Here is a 20068-nt window from a genome sequence, read left to right on the forward strand (position 1 = left end):
TTATCCAGAAATATCCAGAATCTAAATTAAAATAAAATACGCCGGAAAAACCTTGCGAAAGACCTTGCGCCAGCAGGGGACCATAACCATAATTTGCGAGGAATGAACTCAAGGGAACCGACCACTGAATTTTTGAAATTTGATATCAAAAAATCACAAAAACCTACTGGATATAAGCAGATAAAAGATTAGATGGATAATTGAAAAATGCACGGAGACTTGACCAGCATCAAAAACTCATAGATTTAACATCAGCAAGAGCAAAAGAAATTGAAAAAAAAATCGGCAAACAGGTATCAAACTTATAAAGCGAAAAATTTCAATTTTTCTATTTGAGTCGTTCAAGCGATGAAACCTTATTTTAAAAAAGGACACGGATTGAAAAAACTAAGTTTTCCCAAGCAAGCTAGAAAAACTAGAAAAATTTCAAGTTACTTTATGAAGCTATTCGGATGACAACAAGTTAGGTTTTTGTATTGCAGCCTTTCAACTGATGAAACTTTGAAATAATTGAAATTAATTCATATACCAAATATTTTTTCGGAAAGTCCTTAAGCAAGCAATTACGAAATTTTTCTTGAGCAAGCAATTCAAGCTATTAAATATTTCAAGTGATTTAATAGACCAAAAAGTTCAAGTTATTTAATAGACCAAAGAGTTCAAGTTTTTCTGAGCAAGTAAGTTTTTCTAGGCAAGCAAAAATTTCAAAATTTTCTAAGCAAGCTATTCAAGTTACGAGTCTTTGAAGCGAAGCAAATCGGATGGCGAAAAGTTTAAGTTCTCCTATTGAAGCCATTCAAGCGATGAACTTTTCAATTTTTTCAGAGCGAGTCTAGCCGTGAAGTTGAATCGAGTTCATATTTCTTAAAAGTTCTGACATCAATCTTCTCAAACGTTGCGCTCGATATAAAAATTAAACGTTGCGTCCATAGCGCCTTAACACTTTCGTTTAAAATATAATATACCACATTCGCCACTTCTAATTTTCATTCAGGTGGCACAGTTGTTTTCGGGGGAAACACCGAATATACAATGATACCTTTATTTATCGCAAGGTCAAAAAACTAATTTCGTCTTCAAATATACATTTTTTTCAATTTCAAGGTTTTATGGTTGCAAACTCTTATGAAACTAACTCAACTTGTGCAAAACCACGCCGCAGGGGGTTTTATATTTCTCTGCTGGTAACTCATTGAAAACAAATCCACGTTTGCTACTTCACTGATGAGCAACTTTCCGCGCCCTCGCTGTCCTTTTCTGATAGTGACATTTCAGCAAAACCAATTTGAAAATCGAGCTTCAAAATTAAAAAAAAAACAAGGACAGCCGGTTAATGTGGAAGTAGCACAGAATGTTCCGACCAGAAAAAAAATACATTTTTTTTTTTCAAATTAGTGTTGTTTCAAGTTAATGAGGTCTGATGATAAAATCTGAACGAAAAAAAAAAATTAGGCAAATGCGACAGTCAAAGTCAAATAGGCCCACGGGAAAACAGTTTTTGTAAAACAATGCCTCGAAAAACAAAAAAACTCGTTAAAAACAATTTTAAAAATTTAAAACTTTTCTATTTGTTTTGCAGAAATTTTCTGAATTTTTTGACGTTTTTGATTCCCAAACTGGAGCTAAAAACTCAAAAACCTAACTTTACTCGAGTAAAACTAAAATTTCACGGCTTAATTTAAGCTTCAATAAGCTATTGTAAGCCTGCACCCTCACCTTATTAGCTAGAAATTAGTCCAAAAATCCAAAATCAAAAACAGGTTTTTCTCGACAGTGATACTTTTCAAAATTTTTAAATCACGACAGAAAAGGCTTTAATATGATATATCACTCGACCCATTTTACATTCTACCTGATTTTCATGGGGGAAAACAAAAAGAAAAAACTAAAACACGAATACGAAGTTTCTCCACATTTTTCAAATTGTCGGATCTAAAACAAAATTTAAAGAACGTTAAAAAACACACTCACAAAAACAGCCCGTTGCTTCTCATGTAGCACAAAATATTCCCACTGCAGCTACTTTTTTTACAAAATAATTCCATTGTTTTTGAATTTTTTGGAGACTAAGGAAAACTGAAGAACATACTACTAACGGCTGTATTAAAGTATAATAAAAGAAATTTGGTCGCTTTCATTTCGGTCACTGAATATGAAGAATGACCCAACAGTTTCTGCTAAAACTCTAATCAAAAAGTAAAAACCAGTTTTTCTCAAAGACTGAATAAGAAGAGTGACCCAACATTTTTTTGCTAAAATCTATTCAAAAAGCAAGAACTTCAAATCGGTTTTTCTCGACACCGCGAAAAAAAACTTCAATGTTTTTAGATGTAATTCCAATAACCACAATAAGGGTTCTGATTTGACGCATCAAACGACCCCATCTGAAATCTATTTGTCGTTTCAGATTTTGCGTTAAAATAACACTCCCAACGCCTCGGGCCGTTGTCATTTCCCCAGTCGTCCGTACGTTAAAGTTCCCGATCGACCGTACGTCAAGTATTACACAGAGTCGAAGCGGAGCTTCGCACTACTTGCGATACAACAAAAACAAAAAAGTCAAAAAAAAATTAGGTAATGAAAAAACTTGGTGACCAAAAATTTTCGTATGCCTCGAGTAAAATTAACTACGAGCCCAAAGCGGGGTTTCTCGATAGAATAACACCTGAGAATTGGACCGGTAGTTTTCGCGTAAAGTCAATAAGTTACCAAAAAACTATCAGATTCAAAACTTTGACTTGTTTGAAGGACATAGCTTTTTTCTTAAACAAACTATGCATAAGGGATTCACGCAACCTGTAATTTCGATTGAACCCAAAGCTCAGATTTGGGAGGGTAATTTTGGAGAAAAAATGGTCAAAAAATCAAAGTTTTTACTTTTCCGAGAAACAAAACTTTTTGAGTCGAAAAAATTTGGGCGTATTCGCATAAGCAAATGAGCTTCCCGAAACCCGTTTTTAGAATTGAACCCAAAATCTTAGGTGTGGCAGGGTAGTGTTCGAGAATATTCCAAAAGTTTTAAAAAAAGGTCAAAAAATTGATTTTTCAGAGGGCGATAACTTTTTGTGTAAAAATTATTGTTAGTGTCCGCTAAAACAGAGGAGCTTCCCGCTACCCATAATCTTCTTGAAACTACAATATCTGATTTGAGAGGTTAGTTATCTAGAAAAGATTTAAAAACGGTCAAAAATCAAAAATTTGTTTATTCCGCGGGCCAGAAATTTGTGAGCAAAAAAAAAAATTGGTCTTAGCCAATTATGCACAGCAGCTTTTTAATGCGTTCAATTCACTGAAACCAAAAACTCATATTTGAGAGGAGTCGTTTTCTAAATATGGGTAAAAAATATGGGTAAAATATTCAGCCACACCAACAAACCGATTGCTAAACATACAACCAAACCAAATTGAAAAGTGCAGAGGGGAGTGCTTAAATTGTGTTTATCTTAAAACGGCGAAACATTAGGTCATAAGGACGATGAAAATGAGGCCGAAATAATTTCGGCCGAGGATTTTTTTAGCTAACCAAAAAAAAAACAAGGAAATACGAACTCAAGTTAAGTAAAATTACAAAATGTAGGCGTAAATCAAAGACTAAAAATAACATTTAAGAAAAATGCGCGCAGAAAATAAAACAATTCTAAGATGTGACAACTAAGCCGACAACAGATAAGCAGACAAATAAGCGGCCGATAATTTTACTTGAAACAGAATATTTCCCGTTCGAAAAAAAAAACAGCTCCTGGTCAGATTCGAACCAGGCACATTTGCCGTCCCAGGCATATTAGTTACCTCCAGGCTGTTGGTCGGGAACGCTAACAAATTGAATACAATATGAAACAAGGTAGAGAGGAATCCAGACGAGTCCTGTCGACAAAGTTATTTACGGGAAAAAAAATGTCTAGTACCCGGTTGCAGTACCCTTGCTTATAGCAAGAGTAATAACATAGCCAGCAGACATTGTAAGTCACAAAACTCACAGAGCCGCCTAGTAGTGCCATGACAGGGTCGTCCGGAGCAGCAGTGGACCTCTCAGTCTCACTCATCTGTCTTTCAGTTCCAGGCGCCTCTGCGACTTCCGTGTTCTGGGGTGGCTCCTCCGTCTCAGGTAGCTCTGGCATCTTCACCCTACGTCTCATCGCCGGACTGCTTGTGGCTCTGTAGCTATGATGGTCGTACTTGGTGAGGACAAATCGGAGCGAAATGTCACTTGTGGCCATAGTACGTGGGATTTCAAAACCCACACCTTCTTCTTCGAACATGAAGGAGCGAATTCTAAACAAATAAATTTAGTTAGATCTTAAGAGTGATCAAATCTAAAATAGAGCCAAGAGACAGTTCGAAAAGAGTCAATAAACGCAAGTAAACAAAAAAAATATTGACTTGCTTTCACAAAACTGAATAAGTAAAACTTTTATTTCGCTGGAAAATCTAGAATTTAGCTGGAAAAATTATATTCCACTTTCGAAGCTTGAAATCGATCAAGTTTTTCGTTACCTTTACACTTTTGTTGTTCGATAGTGGAGTTTGCCTTCTTTTTCAGATAGCAAAGAATTGAACTTGAAAAGAAATCAAAATTCAAACCGCGAAAAAAATAAACTTAAGCCTGAACAAATTTTAAGACACGCAATAAAAAAAGAAAAAATCATCGCGACCTACTGAAGAATCTGAACTACGTTCTTCGACTCTTAAAATATTTTCTTGTCCCAATTCAGAAATATGTTAGTCTAGCCTTTCTTAAATTCCTTGACCAATTGATCGGAATGCAACCCTTCCAGAAGAAAATGTGTCTTTTTTTTACCCATATTTTTGTTCTTCAATGACTTCGTAAAAACAATATATGAAGCAAATTGATTTGCAACAATACTCACTTTGCGTTCTTCGCCAAATTAGCCCATAATGTGACAGTTACTTCGTCATTTTTCGACACAGTCTGCAGATTTCCAGAGTCCTTGTCAGCCATGTACACCGCTTTCTAAAAAAGTTCAACCTCATCATACATTATTCCTTTCACACCTTTGATCTCATTCATTTCATTAACACTTAGCTAAATTAGCGCAATCTTTCTCGAAAGACTAATTCTGACTTTAAACTAAAATAACCATCAAACAGTTGAACAAATGCCGATGGAACACCGATTCTTAATACCGATTTTTTACTTTCGATTTATACAGAACAGAAAATGACAACTCTTTGCTATTTGAATTTCAGAAACTTTATACTAGTAAAATCAGCTGTACATGCTAAAAAATTGCCAATTCGATGCAGCATAAGTAGCACCAAATTTGCGCGTGATAAATTGGAAAACATATATCCAAACTATTCATTTCAAAAAAATTGCGAGATACAATGAGTTGGAAAATTTCTGAAATTGAGCTTTTTATCATTGTACTGCGGTTTGAAACACACAACTTTTTTCGGTTCATTTGATGAATTGAAAATGCATCTGCTGTGTTAACTTTTTACTAATCAATTGTCAAAGCACACATAATATTATACTGCTGCTGCAGCCTACCGATTCAGAAGTGCCACCAAAAGTAGAACTTTTATTGGCGACTTAGGTTGGAAAAAAAAAAGTTCGTACTAATACGTAAATAGAAAGTTCGTAAATAGAAATCGTGTACGTTTTTCACACCATTTTCGAAAATAGAAATAATCTACGTTTTTCACGCCATTTGAACTAATCTAATTCGAGAGCGTAATTTGCCTTCCTTAGAGCAAATGGATAGAACTTGAAAAAAAAACCACGTCGGATCCCAAAAAAATAGAGCGTGAACAATAATTAGGACTTCCTGAAAAAGAGAAACAAAAAATCACACGACCTAAAGAAGTCTCTTTACTTCGACTATATTATTGACACTTAAATACCCATGAAAACAGCAAAAACATATGTATGACTCACTTCTAGAGTTGTGAGGGTGGCGTTGTCTATGTAGTCGGACACTAGTGCCTGCAGTTGGATGATGGTATTGTGGAACTGCTCTATCTGCTGCTTATTTCTCACCATATTAGCCCCACTCGCCTGTCGCACTTTGTAGAACAGCAGCTCGTCAATTAACTGAAGCAGACACAGAAAACAAATATCAAACTTCGATGGTTATCTAGAATATTCTAGCGCAAATCAATGGGATTTTCAAGCAATTTCTCGGTTGAAAACTAACAAGCCCGAAAAACATAAGCAGGCAAACAATAAACCAAGTTTTTTGAAACAGAATACTTCTTGTTTAGAATAAACAGGTCCTGGCCCGGTCTCAGGCTTAGTCGTTACCTCTAGACCATGTGGGTTGACGAAGCTAAGAAATTTGAATTTGTGATACGCAAAGATATTTACATGCACAAATGATAAAATATTTTTGAAAACAAGTTGATTAACTGAAAAGTCTTTATCCCGATTTAATAACGCTTGCTAATCACAAGCGTAATTAGCCATCTATTTGTGCTACTCACAGCAAGAGTGAGATGGTTCTTGTCAAGTGCCTCTTTCAGTTCAATGTTGGTGTCTTCTTCTGTGTTCAAATTGATGTAGGTGTTGATCTGGCCAAGAATAGTAGGGTCGGGTGTGCCATCACAGCGCACATATCTGTCCCACTGAATCAGAAGCGGAGTGTATTTAAATGATACAGACTCAAATCACTTACAGTACGGCATTGATGTCAAATTATATACAATGGAAATGGTCGATATTGCTTTTTCAAGAACATAAGGAAAAACATATTATTTGTTTTTATTTGCCACCAAGCTGCTAGATTTTTGGCTAAGTTAAATATACAATTCTTTCCACCAATTCCACCAGCAAATTTGAAAGTTAAGTTAGCCTGAGAGAAATTCAGATAAAAAAATTAGCTTTTTGCAGGTCACTGAAATATGCCATCTGGTCTTTTTTGACTAATTATCTTTGTGTTAATTGCTTTTTGCTGCTATCATTACATAACACACCTCCTGCGCCTCCTTTATTTTGTGCTGATATGTGATGAGTTCGTTGGCGATGTTGGCCAGCTTCTCCCTCAACTCGAAATTTTCGTATGCCTCGAGTAAAATTAACTACGAGCCCAAAGCGGGGTTTCTCGATAGAATAACACCTGAGAATTGGACCGGTAGTTTTCGCGTCAATAAGTTACCAAAAAACTATCAGATTCAAAACTTTGACTTGTTTGAAGGACATAGCTTTTTTCTTAAACAAACTATGCATAAGGGATTCACGCAACCTATAATTTCGATTGAACCCAAAGCTCAGATTTGGGAGGGTAATTTTGGATTAAAAATGGTCAAAAAATCAAAGTTTTTACTTTTCCGAGAAACAAAACTTTTTGAGTCGAAAAAATTTGGGCGTATTCGCATAAGCAAATGAGCTTCCCGAAACCCGTTTTTAGAATTGAACCCAAAATCTTAAGTGTGGCAGGGTAGTTTTCGAGAATATTCCAAAAGTTTTAAAAAAAGGTCAAAAAATTGATTTTTCAGAGGGCGATAACTTTTTGTGTAAAAATTATTGTTAGTGTCCGCTAAAACAGAGGAGCTTCCCGCTACCCATAATCTTCTTGAAACTACAATATCTGATTTGAGAGGTTAGTTATCTAGAAAAGATTTAAAAACGGTCAAAAATCAAAAATTTGTTTATTCCGCGGGCCAGAAATTTGTGAGCAAAAAAAAATTGGTCTTAGCCAATTATGCACAGCAGCTTTTTAATGCGTTCAATTCACTGAAACCAAAAACTCATATTTGAGAGGAGTCGTTTTCTAAATATGGGTAAAAAATATGGGTAAAATATTCAGCCACACCAACAAACCGATTGCTAAACATACAACCAAACCAAATTGAAAAGTGCAGAGGGGAGTGCTTAAATTGTGTTTATCTTAAAACGGCGAAACATTAGGTCATAAGGACGATGAAAATGAGGCCGAAATAATTTCGGCCGAGGATTTTTTTAGCGAACCAAAAAAAAAACCAGGAAATACGAACTCAAGTTAAGTAAAATTACAAAATGTAGGCGTAAATCAAACACTAAAAATAACATTTAAGAAAAATGCGCGCAGAAAATAAAACAATTCTAAGATGTGACAACTAAGCCGACAACAGATAAGCAGACAAATAAGCGGCCGATAATTTTACTTGAAACAGAATATTTCCCGTTCGAAAAAAAAACAGCTCCTGGTCAGATTCGAACCAGGCACATTTGCCGTCCCAGGCATATTCGTTACCTCCAGGCTGTTGGTCGGGAACGCTAACAAATTGAATACAATATGAAACAAGGTAGAGAGGAATCCAGACGAGTCCTGTCGACAAAGTTATTTACGGGAAAAAAAATGTCTAGTACCCGGTTGCAGTACCCTTGCTTATAGCAAGAGTAATAACATAGCCAGCAGACATTGTAAGTCACAAAACTCACAGAGCCGCCTAGTAGTGCCATGACAGGGTCGTCCGGAGCAGCAGTGGACCTCTCAGTCTCACTCATCTGTCTTTCAGTTCCAGGCGCCTCTGCGACTTCCGTGTTCTGGGGTGGCTCCTCCGTCTCAGGTAGCTCTGGCATCTTCACCCTACGTCTCATCGCCGGACTGCTTGTGGCTCTGTAGCTATGATGGTCGTACTTGGTGAGGACAAATCGGAGCGAAATGTCACTTGTGGCCATAGTACGTGGGATTTCAAAACCCACACCTTCTTCTTCGAACATGAAGGAGCGAATTCTAAACAAATAAATTTAGTTAGATCTTAAGAGTGATCAAATCTAAAATAGAGCCAAGAGACAGTTCGAAAAGAGTCAATAAACGCAAGTAAACAAAAAAAATATTGACTTGCTTTCACAAAACTGGATCAATAAGTAAAACTTTTATTTCGCTGGAAAATCTAGAATTTAGCTGGAAAAATTATATTCCACTTTCGAAGCTTGAAATCGATCAAGTTTTTCGTTACCTTTACACTTTTGTTGTTCGATAGTGGAGTTTGCCTTCTTTTTCAGATAGCAAAGAATTGAACTTAAAAAGAAATCAAAATTCAAACCGCGAAAAAAATAAACTTAAGCCTGAACAAATTTTAAGACTCGCTATAAAAAAAGAAAAAATCATCGCGACCTACTGAAGAATCTGAACTACGTTCTTCGCCTCTTAAAATATTTTCTTGTCCTAATTCAGAAATATGTTAGTCTAGCCTTTCTTAAATTCCTTGACCAATTGATCGGAATGCAACCCTTCCAGAAGAAAATTTGTCTTTTTTTTACCCATATTTTTGTTCTTCAATGACTTCGTAAAAAACAATATATGAAGCAAATTGATTTGCAACAATACTCACTTTGCGTTCTTCGCCAAATTAGCCCATAATGTGACAGTTACTTCGTCATTTTTCGACACAGTCTGCAGATTTCCAGAGTCCTTGTCAGCCATGTACACCGCTTTCTAAAAAAAGTTCAACCTCATCATACAGTATTCCTTTCACACCTTTGATCTCATTCATTTCATTAACACTTAGCTAAATTAGCGCAATCTTTCTCGAAAGACTAATTCTGACTTTAAACTAAAATAACCATCAAACAGTTGAACAAATGCCGATGGAACACCGATTCTTAATACCGATTTTTTACTTTCGATTTATACAGAACAGAAAATGACAACTCTTTGCTATTTGAATTTTAGAAACTTTATGCTAGTAAAAGCAGCTGTAAATGCTAAAAAATTACCAATTCGATGCAGCATAAGTAGCACCAAATTTGCGTGTGATAAAAAGACACAATTTTGCGTGTGATAAATTGGAAAACATATCCTAAATACTCATTTCAAAAAAATTGCGAGATACATTGAGTTGGAAAATTTCTGAAATTGAGCTTTTTATCATTGTACTGCTTTTTTCGGTTCATTTGATGAATTAAAAATGCATCTGCTGTGTTAACTTTTTTCTAATCAATTGTCAAAGCACACAATATTATACTGCTACCGCAGCCTACCGCTTCAGAAGTGCCACCAAAAGTAGAACTTTTATTGGCGACTTAGGTTGGAAAAAAAAGAAAGTTCGTACTAATACGTAAATAGAAAGTTCGTAAATAGAAATCATGTACGTTTTTCACACCATTTTCGAAAATAGAAATTATCTACGTTTTTCACGACATTTGAACTAATCTAATTCGAGAGCATAATTTGCCTTCCTTTGAGCAAATGGATAGAACTTGAAAAAAAAAACACGTCGGATCCCAAAAAAATAGAGCGTGAACAATAATTAGGACTTCCTGAAAAAGAGAAACAAAAAATCACACGACCTAAAGAAGTCTCTTTACTTCGACTATATTGACACTTAAATACCCATGAAAACAGCTAAACCATATGTATGACTCACTTCTAGAGTGGTGAGGGTGGCGTTGTCTATGTAGTCGGACACTAGTGCCTGCAGTTGGATGATGGTATTGTGGAACTGCTCTATCTGCTGCTTATTTCTCACCATATTAGCCCCACTCGCCTGTCGCACTTTGTAGAACAGCTCGTCAATTAACTGAAGCAGACACAGAAAACAGATATCAAACTTCGATGGTTATCTAGAATATTCTAGCGCAAATCAATGGGATTTTCAAGCGATTTCTCGGTTGAAAACTAACAAGCCCGAAAAAAATAAGCAGACAATAAACCAGCATTTTTTTGAAACAGAATATTACCCGTTTAGAAAAAAACTGGTCCTAGCCCGGTCCCAGGCTTAGTCGTTACCTCTAGACCAAGTGGGTTGAAGAAGCTAAGAAATTTGAATTTGTGATACGCAAAGATATTTACATGCACAAATGATTAAAATAATTTGAAAACAATTTCTAAAACTGAAAATTCTTTATCCCAATTTAATAATGCTTGCTAATCACAAGCGTAATTAGCCATCTATTTGTACTACTCACAGCAAGAGTGAGATGGTTCTTGTCGAGTGCCTCTTTCAGTTCAATGTTGGTGTCTTCTTCTGTGTTCAAATTGATGTACGTGTTGATCTGGCCAAGAATAGTAGGGTCGGGTGTGCCATCACAGCGCACATATCTGTCCCACTGAATCAAAAGCTGAGCGTATTTAAATGAAACAGACTCAAATCACTTACATTACAGCATTGATGTAAATTTATATACAATGGAAATGGCCGATATTGCTTTTTCAAGAACAAAAGGAATAACAAATAATTTGTTTTTATTTGCCACCAAGCTGCTAGATTTTTGGTTAAGTTAAATCTACAATTCTTTTCACCAATTCCACCAGCAAATTTGAAAGTTAAGTCAGCCTTGAGAGAAATTCAGACAAAAAAATTAGCTTTTTGCATGTCACTGAAATATGCCATCTGGTCTTTTTTGACTAATTATGTTTGTGTTAATTGCTTTTTGCTGCTATTATTACATAACACACCTCCTGCGCCTCCTTTATTTTGTGCTGATATGCGATGAGTTCGTTGGCGATGTTGGCCAGCTTCTCCCTCAACTCGGAGTACTCCTCCCGCCTCAGGATTGCCAACTCCCTCTCCCTCTTTTCCCTCTCCACTCGCTCTTGTTTCTCCCGCCGCTTCCTCTCTTTCTCCTCCTCGACCAGACGCAGTCGCTCCTCTTCTACACACATATACTGCAACTACTAACTGGAACAGGGACCGGTCTACTTGCACGCGTACCGCTTAGCATTCGGCTATTATCGCAATTCGAATTCAGGTTGTTTGCTCCCATTTACAAATAAACTGATGCCTGCCGCATCAAAGTGAGTCATTATTTTAAAGTCGCTACACCCCCAAATGCAATTACCTTTCTCGTAGCAGTTCACTTCGTTTTTGGTTTTGGCTCTCAAACTTGAGATAACCAAAATGTTCTAGGCTCCTGCTCGGTGAGTAATCATTACACATCAGGAGTCCCTTCAAGCAGTAATTCTGCAATTTTCTTATGGAAAAAAAACATCAAAACACAGACAAATATATAAACATCTTAACTTGCTTTGGTGTGACTTTAAAAATTGAAAGTTAAAAAAATTCTTAAGAAAATTTTAAATAAACACTAATCAAAAAAAATCCGAAACTTTTGCAAAAAAAGAATTTTAATTCTTTACATCACACTTTAAAACGGAAACTTTGTTTTATTTACACCTAATTTCAAAAAATTATATTGGAGAGCGATTGTCATATGGCTTTACAAGTTGCTATTAAGTACTTAAAGTAAAAAAAAATAGTGAAAACTTGAAAAAAGGAAATTTTGAAAATTCTCTATCTTCGGAAACTTATTATTTTTTTTGAAATTGATCAACGTTTGAAATTGATTGAGTTCGATATGTCTTTTCAACTTTTGCAGGTATTTATGCCTCTCGAGTAAAACGTTGCTTCGCCTGTGATCCAAATTCAGATAAGATAAAGAAACGGGTTGAATGATATATCATTTTCAAGCTCCTTCTGTTATGATTTGGACAGCAATGCAAAATTAGAAAAATTTTCAGGATAATAAACTATTAGAAGCTCTGAGTTTATAAAAACTAATAGATTATTTCCCTGTCTGCATTATATTCTCCAGGAAATCCTAGTTTCGGTCAAAGAATTGTGGCGCAGAAGCTCTTCGAAAACATTTAACGTTACCAACACAAGAAATAATTGGTATAGTGAAAGCATTCAGTCATTGCCTCCAATTGAGTACGTGAACAATTAAGTATAAATTAAGCATTTTAAAAATATTGCAAGATATATTGACTCGGAAAATTTCTGAAATTGAGTTTTTATAATTGTACTGATATTTGATGCAAATGGCTTTTTACTTTTTGTGTTAACTGTAATAACTTATTGCTAATCGAATGTCAAAGCACATGCTATCAAAAAAATTTACAAGTGACACAAAAGTGGCACCAATATTTGCGAATTCGGTTGAAAAAAGAATAGTCGTACTATTACATTACGCTCACAAGTGTAAATAGATGGAAATCAGTAATCTCGTGGGGTTTCATTGCAGATCGAACTTCTTTGTTTGGCAATGTTGTTTAAGTCCGCTTGAGTAGAAGCGAAACGAATGCTGTGTTGAGCTGAAAAATTGCCTCTATCACGTTTTTCATGACCTTTTACGCTTTTGTTGTTCGATAGTGGAGTTTGTCTTCCTTTTTTATCATAGGAAATAAGCTGATCTTAAAAAGAAATCCAAAGTCAAATAGCCAAAAAGCTAAATTTGAGCCTGAACAAATTTTTCCTGTAAAAAAAAAACAAAAAAAAATCATCGCGACCTATATAAGAGTCTGAACTAAGTTCATCGATTCTTAAACAATACCGACCAATAAAACTGATAGAACCGATGCTTTTAAATTGCCTTCTTGTTTTGATTACTGTTGCTTAAAGTTAAACGTTCACACAAGCGAGCGTAGTTTTATATTACCAATCCACATTGGTAAGATAACAGTACACTCGCTAGCCTAAACATTTAAAATAATTAGCAATAGGAATCAGAACAAACTGACAACTCATTGATTAAATATATAAATGACGCCTGTTTAAAGAGAAAAAAGAACAAAATGCTTTGCGATAACAAAATAAATGAAGAAGATTGAGAAAACAATTAAAGAAACAGATTCCAGAATAGGATTCTACTTCAATTCGGCCGGAAAGATCAAGATTCCGAAATGAGATTCTACTAATGAGATTCTACAAGATCAATTTCTTACGGATTCGTTTTTACGAAAAATAAAGTATAGTTTCCGATTACAAGATACTAGCTATTGCAAGTAAAAAAAAACGTCCGAAAACAAAGTAACTTGTGAATTTTAAATATTCAAGTTTAATTCATAACCACAGAAAGCAATTTAGAATAGATAGAAACATTTTTCAACTCAACAATGAAACTTTCCTGACTAGACTAACCAAGTTTGATTTCTAAAACACAACTTTCAGCAGGGCCGGGGTCAATTGATCACAATTTTGAAAAATTGTTTGAAAACTCCCCTCCAGAAAAACCTAGATTCGCCCCAAAATTTCAGTATATAGACCCGTTTCAATTTCCTGCTTCTCTTACTACCGTCAACTCTCAAAGTTATCCCAAATTGTTCTTGAAGAGAAAAAAATGCCCGGATGCAACTGAATGAAACGACTCACCTTCCTCTCTTGCTTTGCGCTCCTCCTCTTCTTTTTTCAGCTTTTCTTTCTCTGCTTTCGACTTAGATTTTGCACTCTAAACAGACGTGGTTTTTAAATCCATTTCCATTCTGTTTATATTTTGATCTCAGTCAGACAGAACAGTTCTACATCATCATGCTAAACTAACATTAAGTTTTTAATGAGAAAAATTATCGCTACCAATTTAATTCATTTTGGACAATTGTAATCATTTAAACTAAGCCTGATAACAAATGACACTTAAAACAATTTCCTTTGTTTACTATCTTAGCTTTTGGAAGCCCATGTAACGGTTAAAACACTATTAGAACAATCTAATTTGAATCCATTGGATGATCTATCAACATTTAAAAAACTTTACAGGAACAACCGTACAAATTTAGTTCACTGAGAATAGATTTTCTACATCGTTAATTTTCCAACACAAATTTTATCACTAAATAGATCAAAGTTATATTATAATTTAAACTTTTTTTATTTACAAAAACCCGTACTTTATCCCCTAAATCGATTAAATTGGTTGTACGGTTGATCCCTTTATGATATTCAACTACTCTAATAGTGATATTTGTTTGTCTATTACCAACCGAGGGATCTTCAATTTCCGCTGACTTAAAAAATAAAGGAGGGTCAGAGAACAAGTCACATCAAATGGTTACATTTTTGCCTATTCTACTGAGAATTTGTGCGTGACGTGTACAGTTTAGTTAACAATAAAAATAATGAGAGTGCGCATACCTTTCCTTTAGATGCCTAAACATGTTTAATATATATTTAAACTTATCTCTAGTTAATATATATTTCTATTTGATAAATAGAATTTTTTTTAATTTCATTTTTTTTTGATAAATAGAATTTTTTTTAATTTCATTTTTTTTTAAATTTCTATCTTATTATTTTTTTTTGTAGACAAGTGTGTGGACAGAAACAGATAGAGACCAGAATAACATTTTAAAACAGAAAATGGATAGATCTTCTTAACAGCATAACACACTTTGCTCCCTCTTCGTTTTTTAGAGACGGAGCTACTCCTTCGCCTACTCTTTGTTTGGTGATATATTAGAGCAAGGTTGCTTTAAACTGCATGAAACATATTCAGTGCTGATTTATATTATCCGAGCAAAATAAACAAAACTTGATGAATAAACAAAAAATGAACACTAAAATTTGCGACATAGGTTGGAAAAAAGAGTTCCTACGATCACACAAGCTTGTGTGAAAAAATTCATTACCTCCAAAAATTTTCGCAAAACACTTAAAATTTGTTTTGAAGCTAGGAATTCAAATTCTACAAAATAAAAATGACATTTTCTGGCTATCGAAGAAAAATATATTCATTTTTGAAAACTTTAGGTTACAATATTCTAAAACTTTATTCAGCTATATAAGAGGCTAACTTTGCTATAACTTGCTCATCAATTGACTCATTTTAAATTGATCGTAACTTTTGATTGACAAAAAGAAGCCAAAATGACTCATTTTTGGGGTAAAATTTTGGCCCCGAAATTAGCAAAATTGATTACGCTAAAATAATTCAGGTAAAATTCGAAGCATAAAAAAAAAACAGGTTTGAAGTTTCAAATTTTGTTCATTTTGTCCGGATAATTAAAATCAGCACTAGACAGTAGACGAATGGAAAAGTTTTAGTCCGAAAAAAAAATTTTTTTTAGAGGCATAGAGAAAACTCTTGTAAACTTGAAATCCAAACTCCATTTTTGAAACTTGAAGTCACGCTCCTTTTTTTTTCGCGCATTCTACTTTAGTTATCTGGGAGATCGAATGTTTCCATTCCATTAACTTTCCATCAAAAAAACTAACAAAACTTAGAACGCTGTATCAATTTACTGAAAAAGAATGTGAAATTCGCTTCGAAGAAAATTTATAAATCGGCAAAAAAGCCTTCAAACAAACCCTCTACCCCTCGAAACACTCAAAAATACACACGATAAATTTCTTCAGTCATCAAACGAAGCAAAGTAAGGCCCCTAAGCCGATGAATTATAGGCCAAAATCAATACAACAGAAAAAAGTTTTTAGCGAAAAATGTGACGAAGTCAAGATTTGTAAAATTACAAAAAGCAAGTAAATCAAGACACTAAAAGCAACTACAATGTAAAATACGGAAAGCGAAAAAAAAACAATTCTACGATGCCGCCATTAAGAGGACAACGCATAAGCAGACAAATAATACGCCGACAATTTTTTTGAAACAGAAAATTTTCCGTTTGAAAAAAAAAGAGGCCCTGTCATGTTCGAATCCAAGACTTTTGCAGTCCCAGGCATATTCGTTATTTCAAGACTGGGAACATAGCTATATACGGGATAAAAAAGTCTAGTACCCAGTTGCAATACACTTACTACCTCAAGTGTCAAAATTTGTGAAACATCTTTACTAATTTTTGATAAACTCTTGGTTATTTTCTTAGATAAGGAGAAGTGAATGTATCGAAACTTAACTACCTGAAATTTTGCATACTAAATGATTTTGCATATTCCGAATATTTATTCATTCTACAAATTCTAAGATTCTTTGCTCTCGATCTAAATAAAATTTGCTTACATTTGCTTCCGATGCAGTTCACAGGGATAATACCTGGTATCATCGTTGATGTAAAAAATGAAAATCCAATATCTCAAAATATGTTAAGGTAAACAACTATGAAAAAACGAAACATTTTTGCGGTATGGTATGCTAATCCCCATCAATAGCAGATAAAAAAAATAACCCGGCTTCTAGAGAAACATCAACAACTGTCCCAAACTTTTTTCCTAAACTGACTGAGGTCGTTATGAATACTATACTATACTAATTTCATTTTTATGCTATCAATTTCACTTACCCATGAGCATTAATGATTTTTAATATTTTTGAGAGTCCGTTTTTCAAAACCAACAAACATCAAGTAATATCACTCTTACTAATATATCACCGTTTTTTTGACGACGAGCTACTTTTTCGCCGTTTTGGCGTCGCGCTACTTTTCCTGCGTTTTGAGCCAGAACTACTTTTTCTTCTTTTAGATTTGGTGCTGCTTCTTCGACGAGCACCATTTCCTTTGCTACTTTTTCGTCGAGGACTTATAGCTTCCTCGGGCCCAGCAGTGAGACTTTGCCTTTTTGTACTTTTACTGCCCCTTCGCTTAAAATACCAGACTTTTATAGGGTTGATTTTCGATCAGGTCCTTTTTACAAACTTCACTTATTTCTAAAGCCGTACCGTGCAACATTTCCGCTATAGAGAGCAGGTTGCCGTACCAGTAGAACATTTACACCATAGTTGAATAATTATCAAAAAATACGAATTTCACAGTCGAAAACAGTCAACAGAAGTTTTTGCTAGCGTTTCCCGCTTTTTCACCAGACAGTTGAACAACTTTAGATTTCTAAGAAAAAAATAGATGGCTTCAAAGCTCTTCGAATTTCAAGAACAATTAATGATTGACCTTTTTAAAATAAAACAAACCAATTTGAGAAAACTGGATCAAAAGGCGCCTTTTTTCTACTTGAAGATCAAAAAACTAAAATCCACTTTCGAAATTAGAAGTCGACCACGTTCCTCGTGACCTTCACTTTTTTGTCTCTCGATAGTCGAGTTTGCCTTAGTTGAGTTTCTTAAAGGAAATAACTGAATTTTAAAAATCAAAAGCCAAACCAAGAAAATTATATGGAGCATGAACAAACTAAAACTTTTACCTGAGAAAAAGCAAATCATCACAACCTACTAAATGACTTAATTACGTTCTGGTAGGGGCTCTGTCGAAAAGAAAACGCCGGAATCCAAAAAAAAAGATATATTTTCATACAATTTCAACAGGATACGCTAGGAAATCAAAATATAGAATAAAACCCCTCGTATATCAAAATGTTTGATGAAACGAGCTTTTAACTGAAGAAGCACTTCTTTCAAACAAAAAGAGCACCTAAATAGGTCTTGAGGACCTGAAAAAATAATGGAATCATCAAAAGAAATGGCAAGAAAAATATTGAAACATCCTAACCTTCTAGGCTTATTTGTTACAAAATCAAAAAATCAATAAAGAAAAGCCTGAGAATTTCAATTCTTCTGCTTTCCAAATGCGCTCGCTACCAACAAACTTCTGGTTCCAAAATGTAACTTCTGGTTCCTTCAGTAATTTTTTAACATTAAACTAAATTCGTCTCATTTTTCTCGCCACAATCACTTCTGAAATCGGACCTTGAGCCAAAAAAAAAACGAATTCAAGCACAACTAGAAAACTTAAATTTTCCAAATGAGCTCAGTGCACACACAATATGCAAAACTTTTGAAAAATTTTGATGTATAATGAGCATTTGAAAGGTAAAACGGGCTCTGATCGAAGCCGAATTATATACATTACTGAAATATAAAAAAAATTCATTTCAACAATCTGTAACAGTCTTGAGAAAAAAAAAGATAAACAGATAGATTTTTGTTACACATCGAAAACGTGTTACCTTGCTTTTGGAGGAGCCTCTTCGTTTTTCCTTCATTAAAAAAGCAGACTAGACATCAGCGAAAAAATATATAATGACTTAATTATATATAAGAATTTAAAACCCAAGATCTTACTGCTCTTTATTTGGACTATTCAAATAAAATTTAAACGGACTCAAATAAATAAATGAAGTTGGCAAACAGGTTTTGACTTACCATTTTCAATTCCCAGGGAGTTAGAATTCAGAACAATCTGAAAAATCAGATATTCCAATAATAAATCGTATTCAAGCTTGCAAGTTTTACCGTAACACCTAAACATACTAGCGTGAGACTGGCACCAGTTAATCTCAAAAATTTACTCAAAGGCTAAGCTGAGCTCCACATTACTTGCGACACCACACAAACATAGCATCGCGAGCAAGCAGACAAAGATTGAAACGAAAGCCAATCAGTAGAAAAATCACACATGCAAAACATGTCCACCAAAAAAATCTCCCGCCATATTTAAATATTCAAGAACATTAACCGAGCGGCAGCTAAGCCGACAACTGTTTAATCAGTTTTCATGTTTGCGTATTTTTGGAGACAGGGGGCGTAAAAAATGTTTCACCTCAAAACACGCAAAATCATGTCACTATGCCAAAAAACATATGTCAAAACATATTAGACAGAATAAAGCATTCAAGATGCAAAAGGGATAACCTGTTGAAGATGTCTTCTAGCAGATAATTTGTACAGATACCCTACAAACGAGAAGGTAGGCTTTCAATATTATTGGTCTTGTAGATAAAAAAACTAACTTGTTTGAAAAAAGCATTTTGGTGCCAAAATTATTGTTACAGTAGTGAACAAAATCAAGCACAAATTCCGGTTTATACTCTCTAAAATGCCAGTTTTCAATGTCTATTTTGGACATTTACTTCGCAATTCAGAAAAACTTTATATGGGACAGGAGCAAATGATCAGAGCTACCCTCTATGATGTTATCAAAATTTAATTTTTGACTTACCAATGAGATCCGGGTCTGAAAAATCCAGAATTCTTCATCTGCACTAAGTATTTATACCAATATCACAGCATGGCAAAAAAGGACGTTTTCTGAAATTTTACTGTGCCATCGAATTCGTACGGCTCGAACCTCTGGAAAACGCCCAAAATTTCATTTCAAAGCAAAGCCACGACTTTGATGCTGAATACCAGCCCAATTGAATACAAAAAGCACATCCATATTTTAGATTCCTAGATTGTTGTATCACGAACTACATCTTATACAAAAAAAGTAATTTACAAAAGGGGCCCTTCCGTTTAGTAACGGTCAGATCACAAGTTGGATAGGGCCATACCAGAGTAACAAAAATAAAAATATTGTGACATTCGACCAGAATGGCCAAAATGCAATTTGTGCAGACTTCGAATTTTTAGAGGTAAGCCTTCCGGATCTGTGGTTATTAAGGACTAAGAACGTTATTGGAACGATTAGCCAGACGGTGAGGGCTGGAATATTCTAGTATTTTTAAATTTCAAAAATTCGAATTATGACGTCATATTTCTGAGAAACGTCAGAAACGGCCATTT

General features: G+C 34.7%; 1 protein-coding gene across 1 annotated transcript in view; it reads right to left on the reverse strand.

The window, feature by feature from the left end:
* The window catches only part of LOC134840404 (dynein axonemal intermediate chain 7 homolog), a 28264-nt gene extending 9519 nt beyond the window's left edge, over positions 1-18745 (reverse strand). Inside the window, 14 exon segments of the mRNA XM_063856189.1 lie at positions 3978-4272; positions 4869-4972; positions 5900-6055; positions 6445-6585; positions 6934-7000; positions 8232-8675; positions 9277-9380; positions 10312-10464; positions 10853-10993; positions 11343-11539; positions 14035-14110; positions 14643-14666; positions 14794-14808; positions 18707-18745. Coding sequence (XP_063712259.1) covers positions 3978-4272; positions 4869-4972; positions 5900-6055; positions 6445-6585; positions 6934-7000; positions 8232-8675; positions 9277-9380; positions 10312-10464; positions 10853-10993; positions 11343-11539; positions 14035-14110; positions 14643-14666; positions 14794-14808; positions 18707-18709 — 1920 coding nt within the window. The 5' untranslated portion in view covers positions 18710-18745.
* Positions 18746-20068: the final 1323 nt, after the last annotated feature.

Source organism: Symsagittifera roscoffensis, chromosome 1 (genome assembly GCF_963678635.1).
Source record: "Symsagittifera roscoffensis chromosome 1, txSymRosc1.1, whole genome shotgun sequence".
Classification (NCBI taxonomy): domain Eukaryota; kingdom Metazoa; phylum Xenacoelomorpha; order Acoela; family Convolutidae; genus Symsagittifera; species Symsagittifera roscoffensis.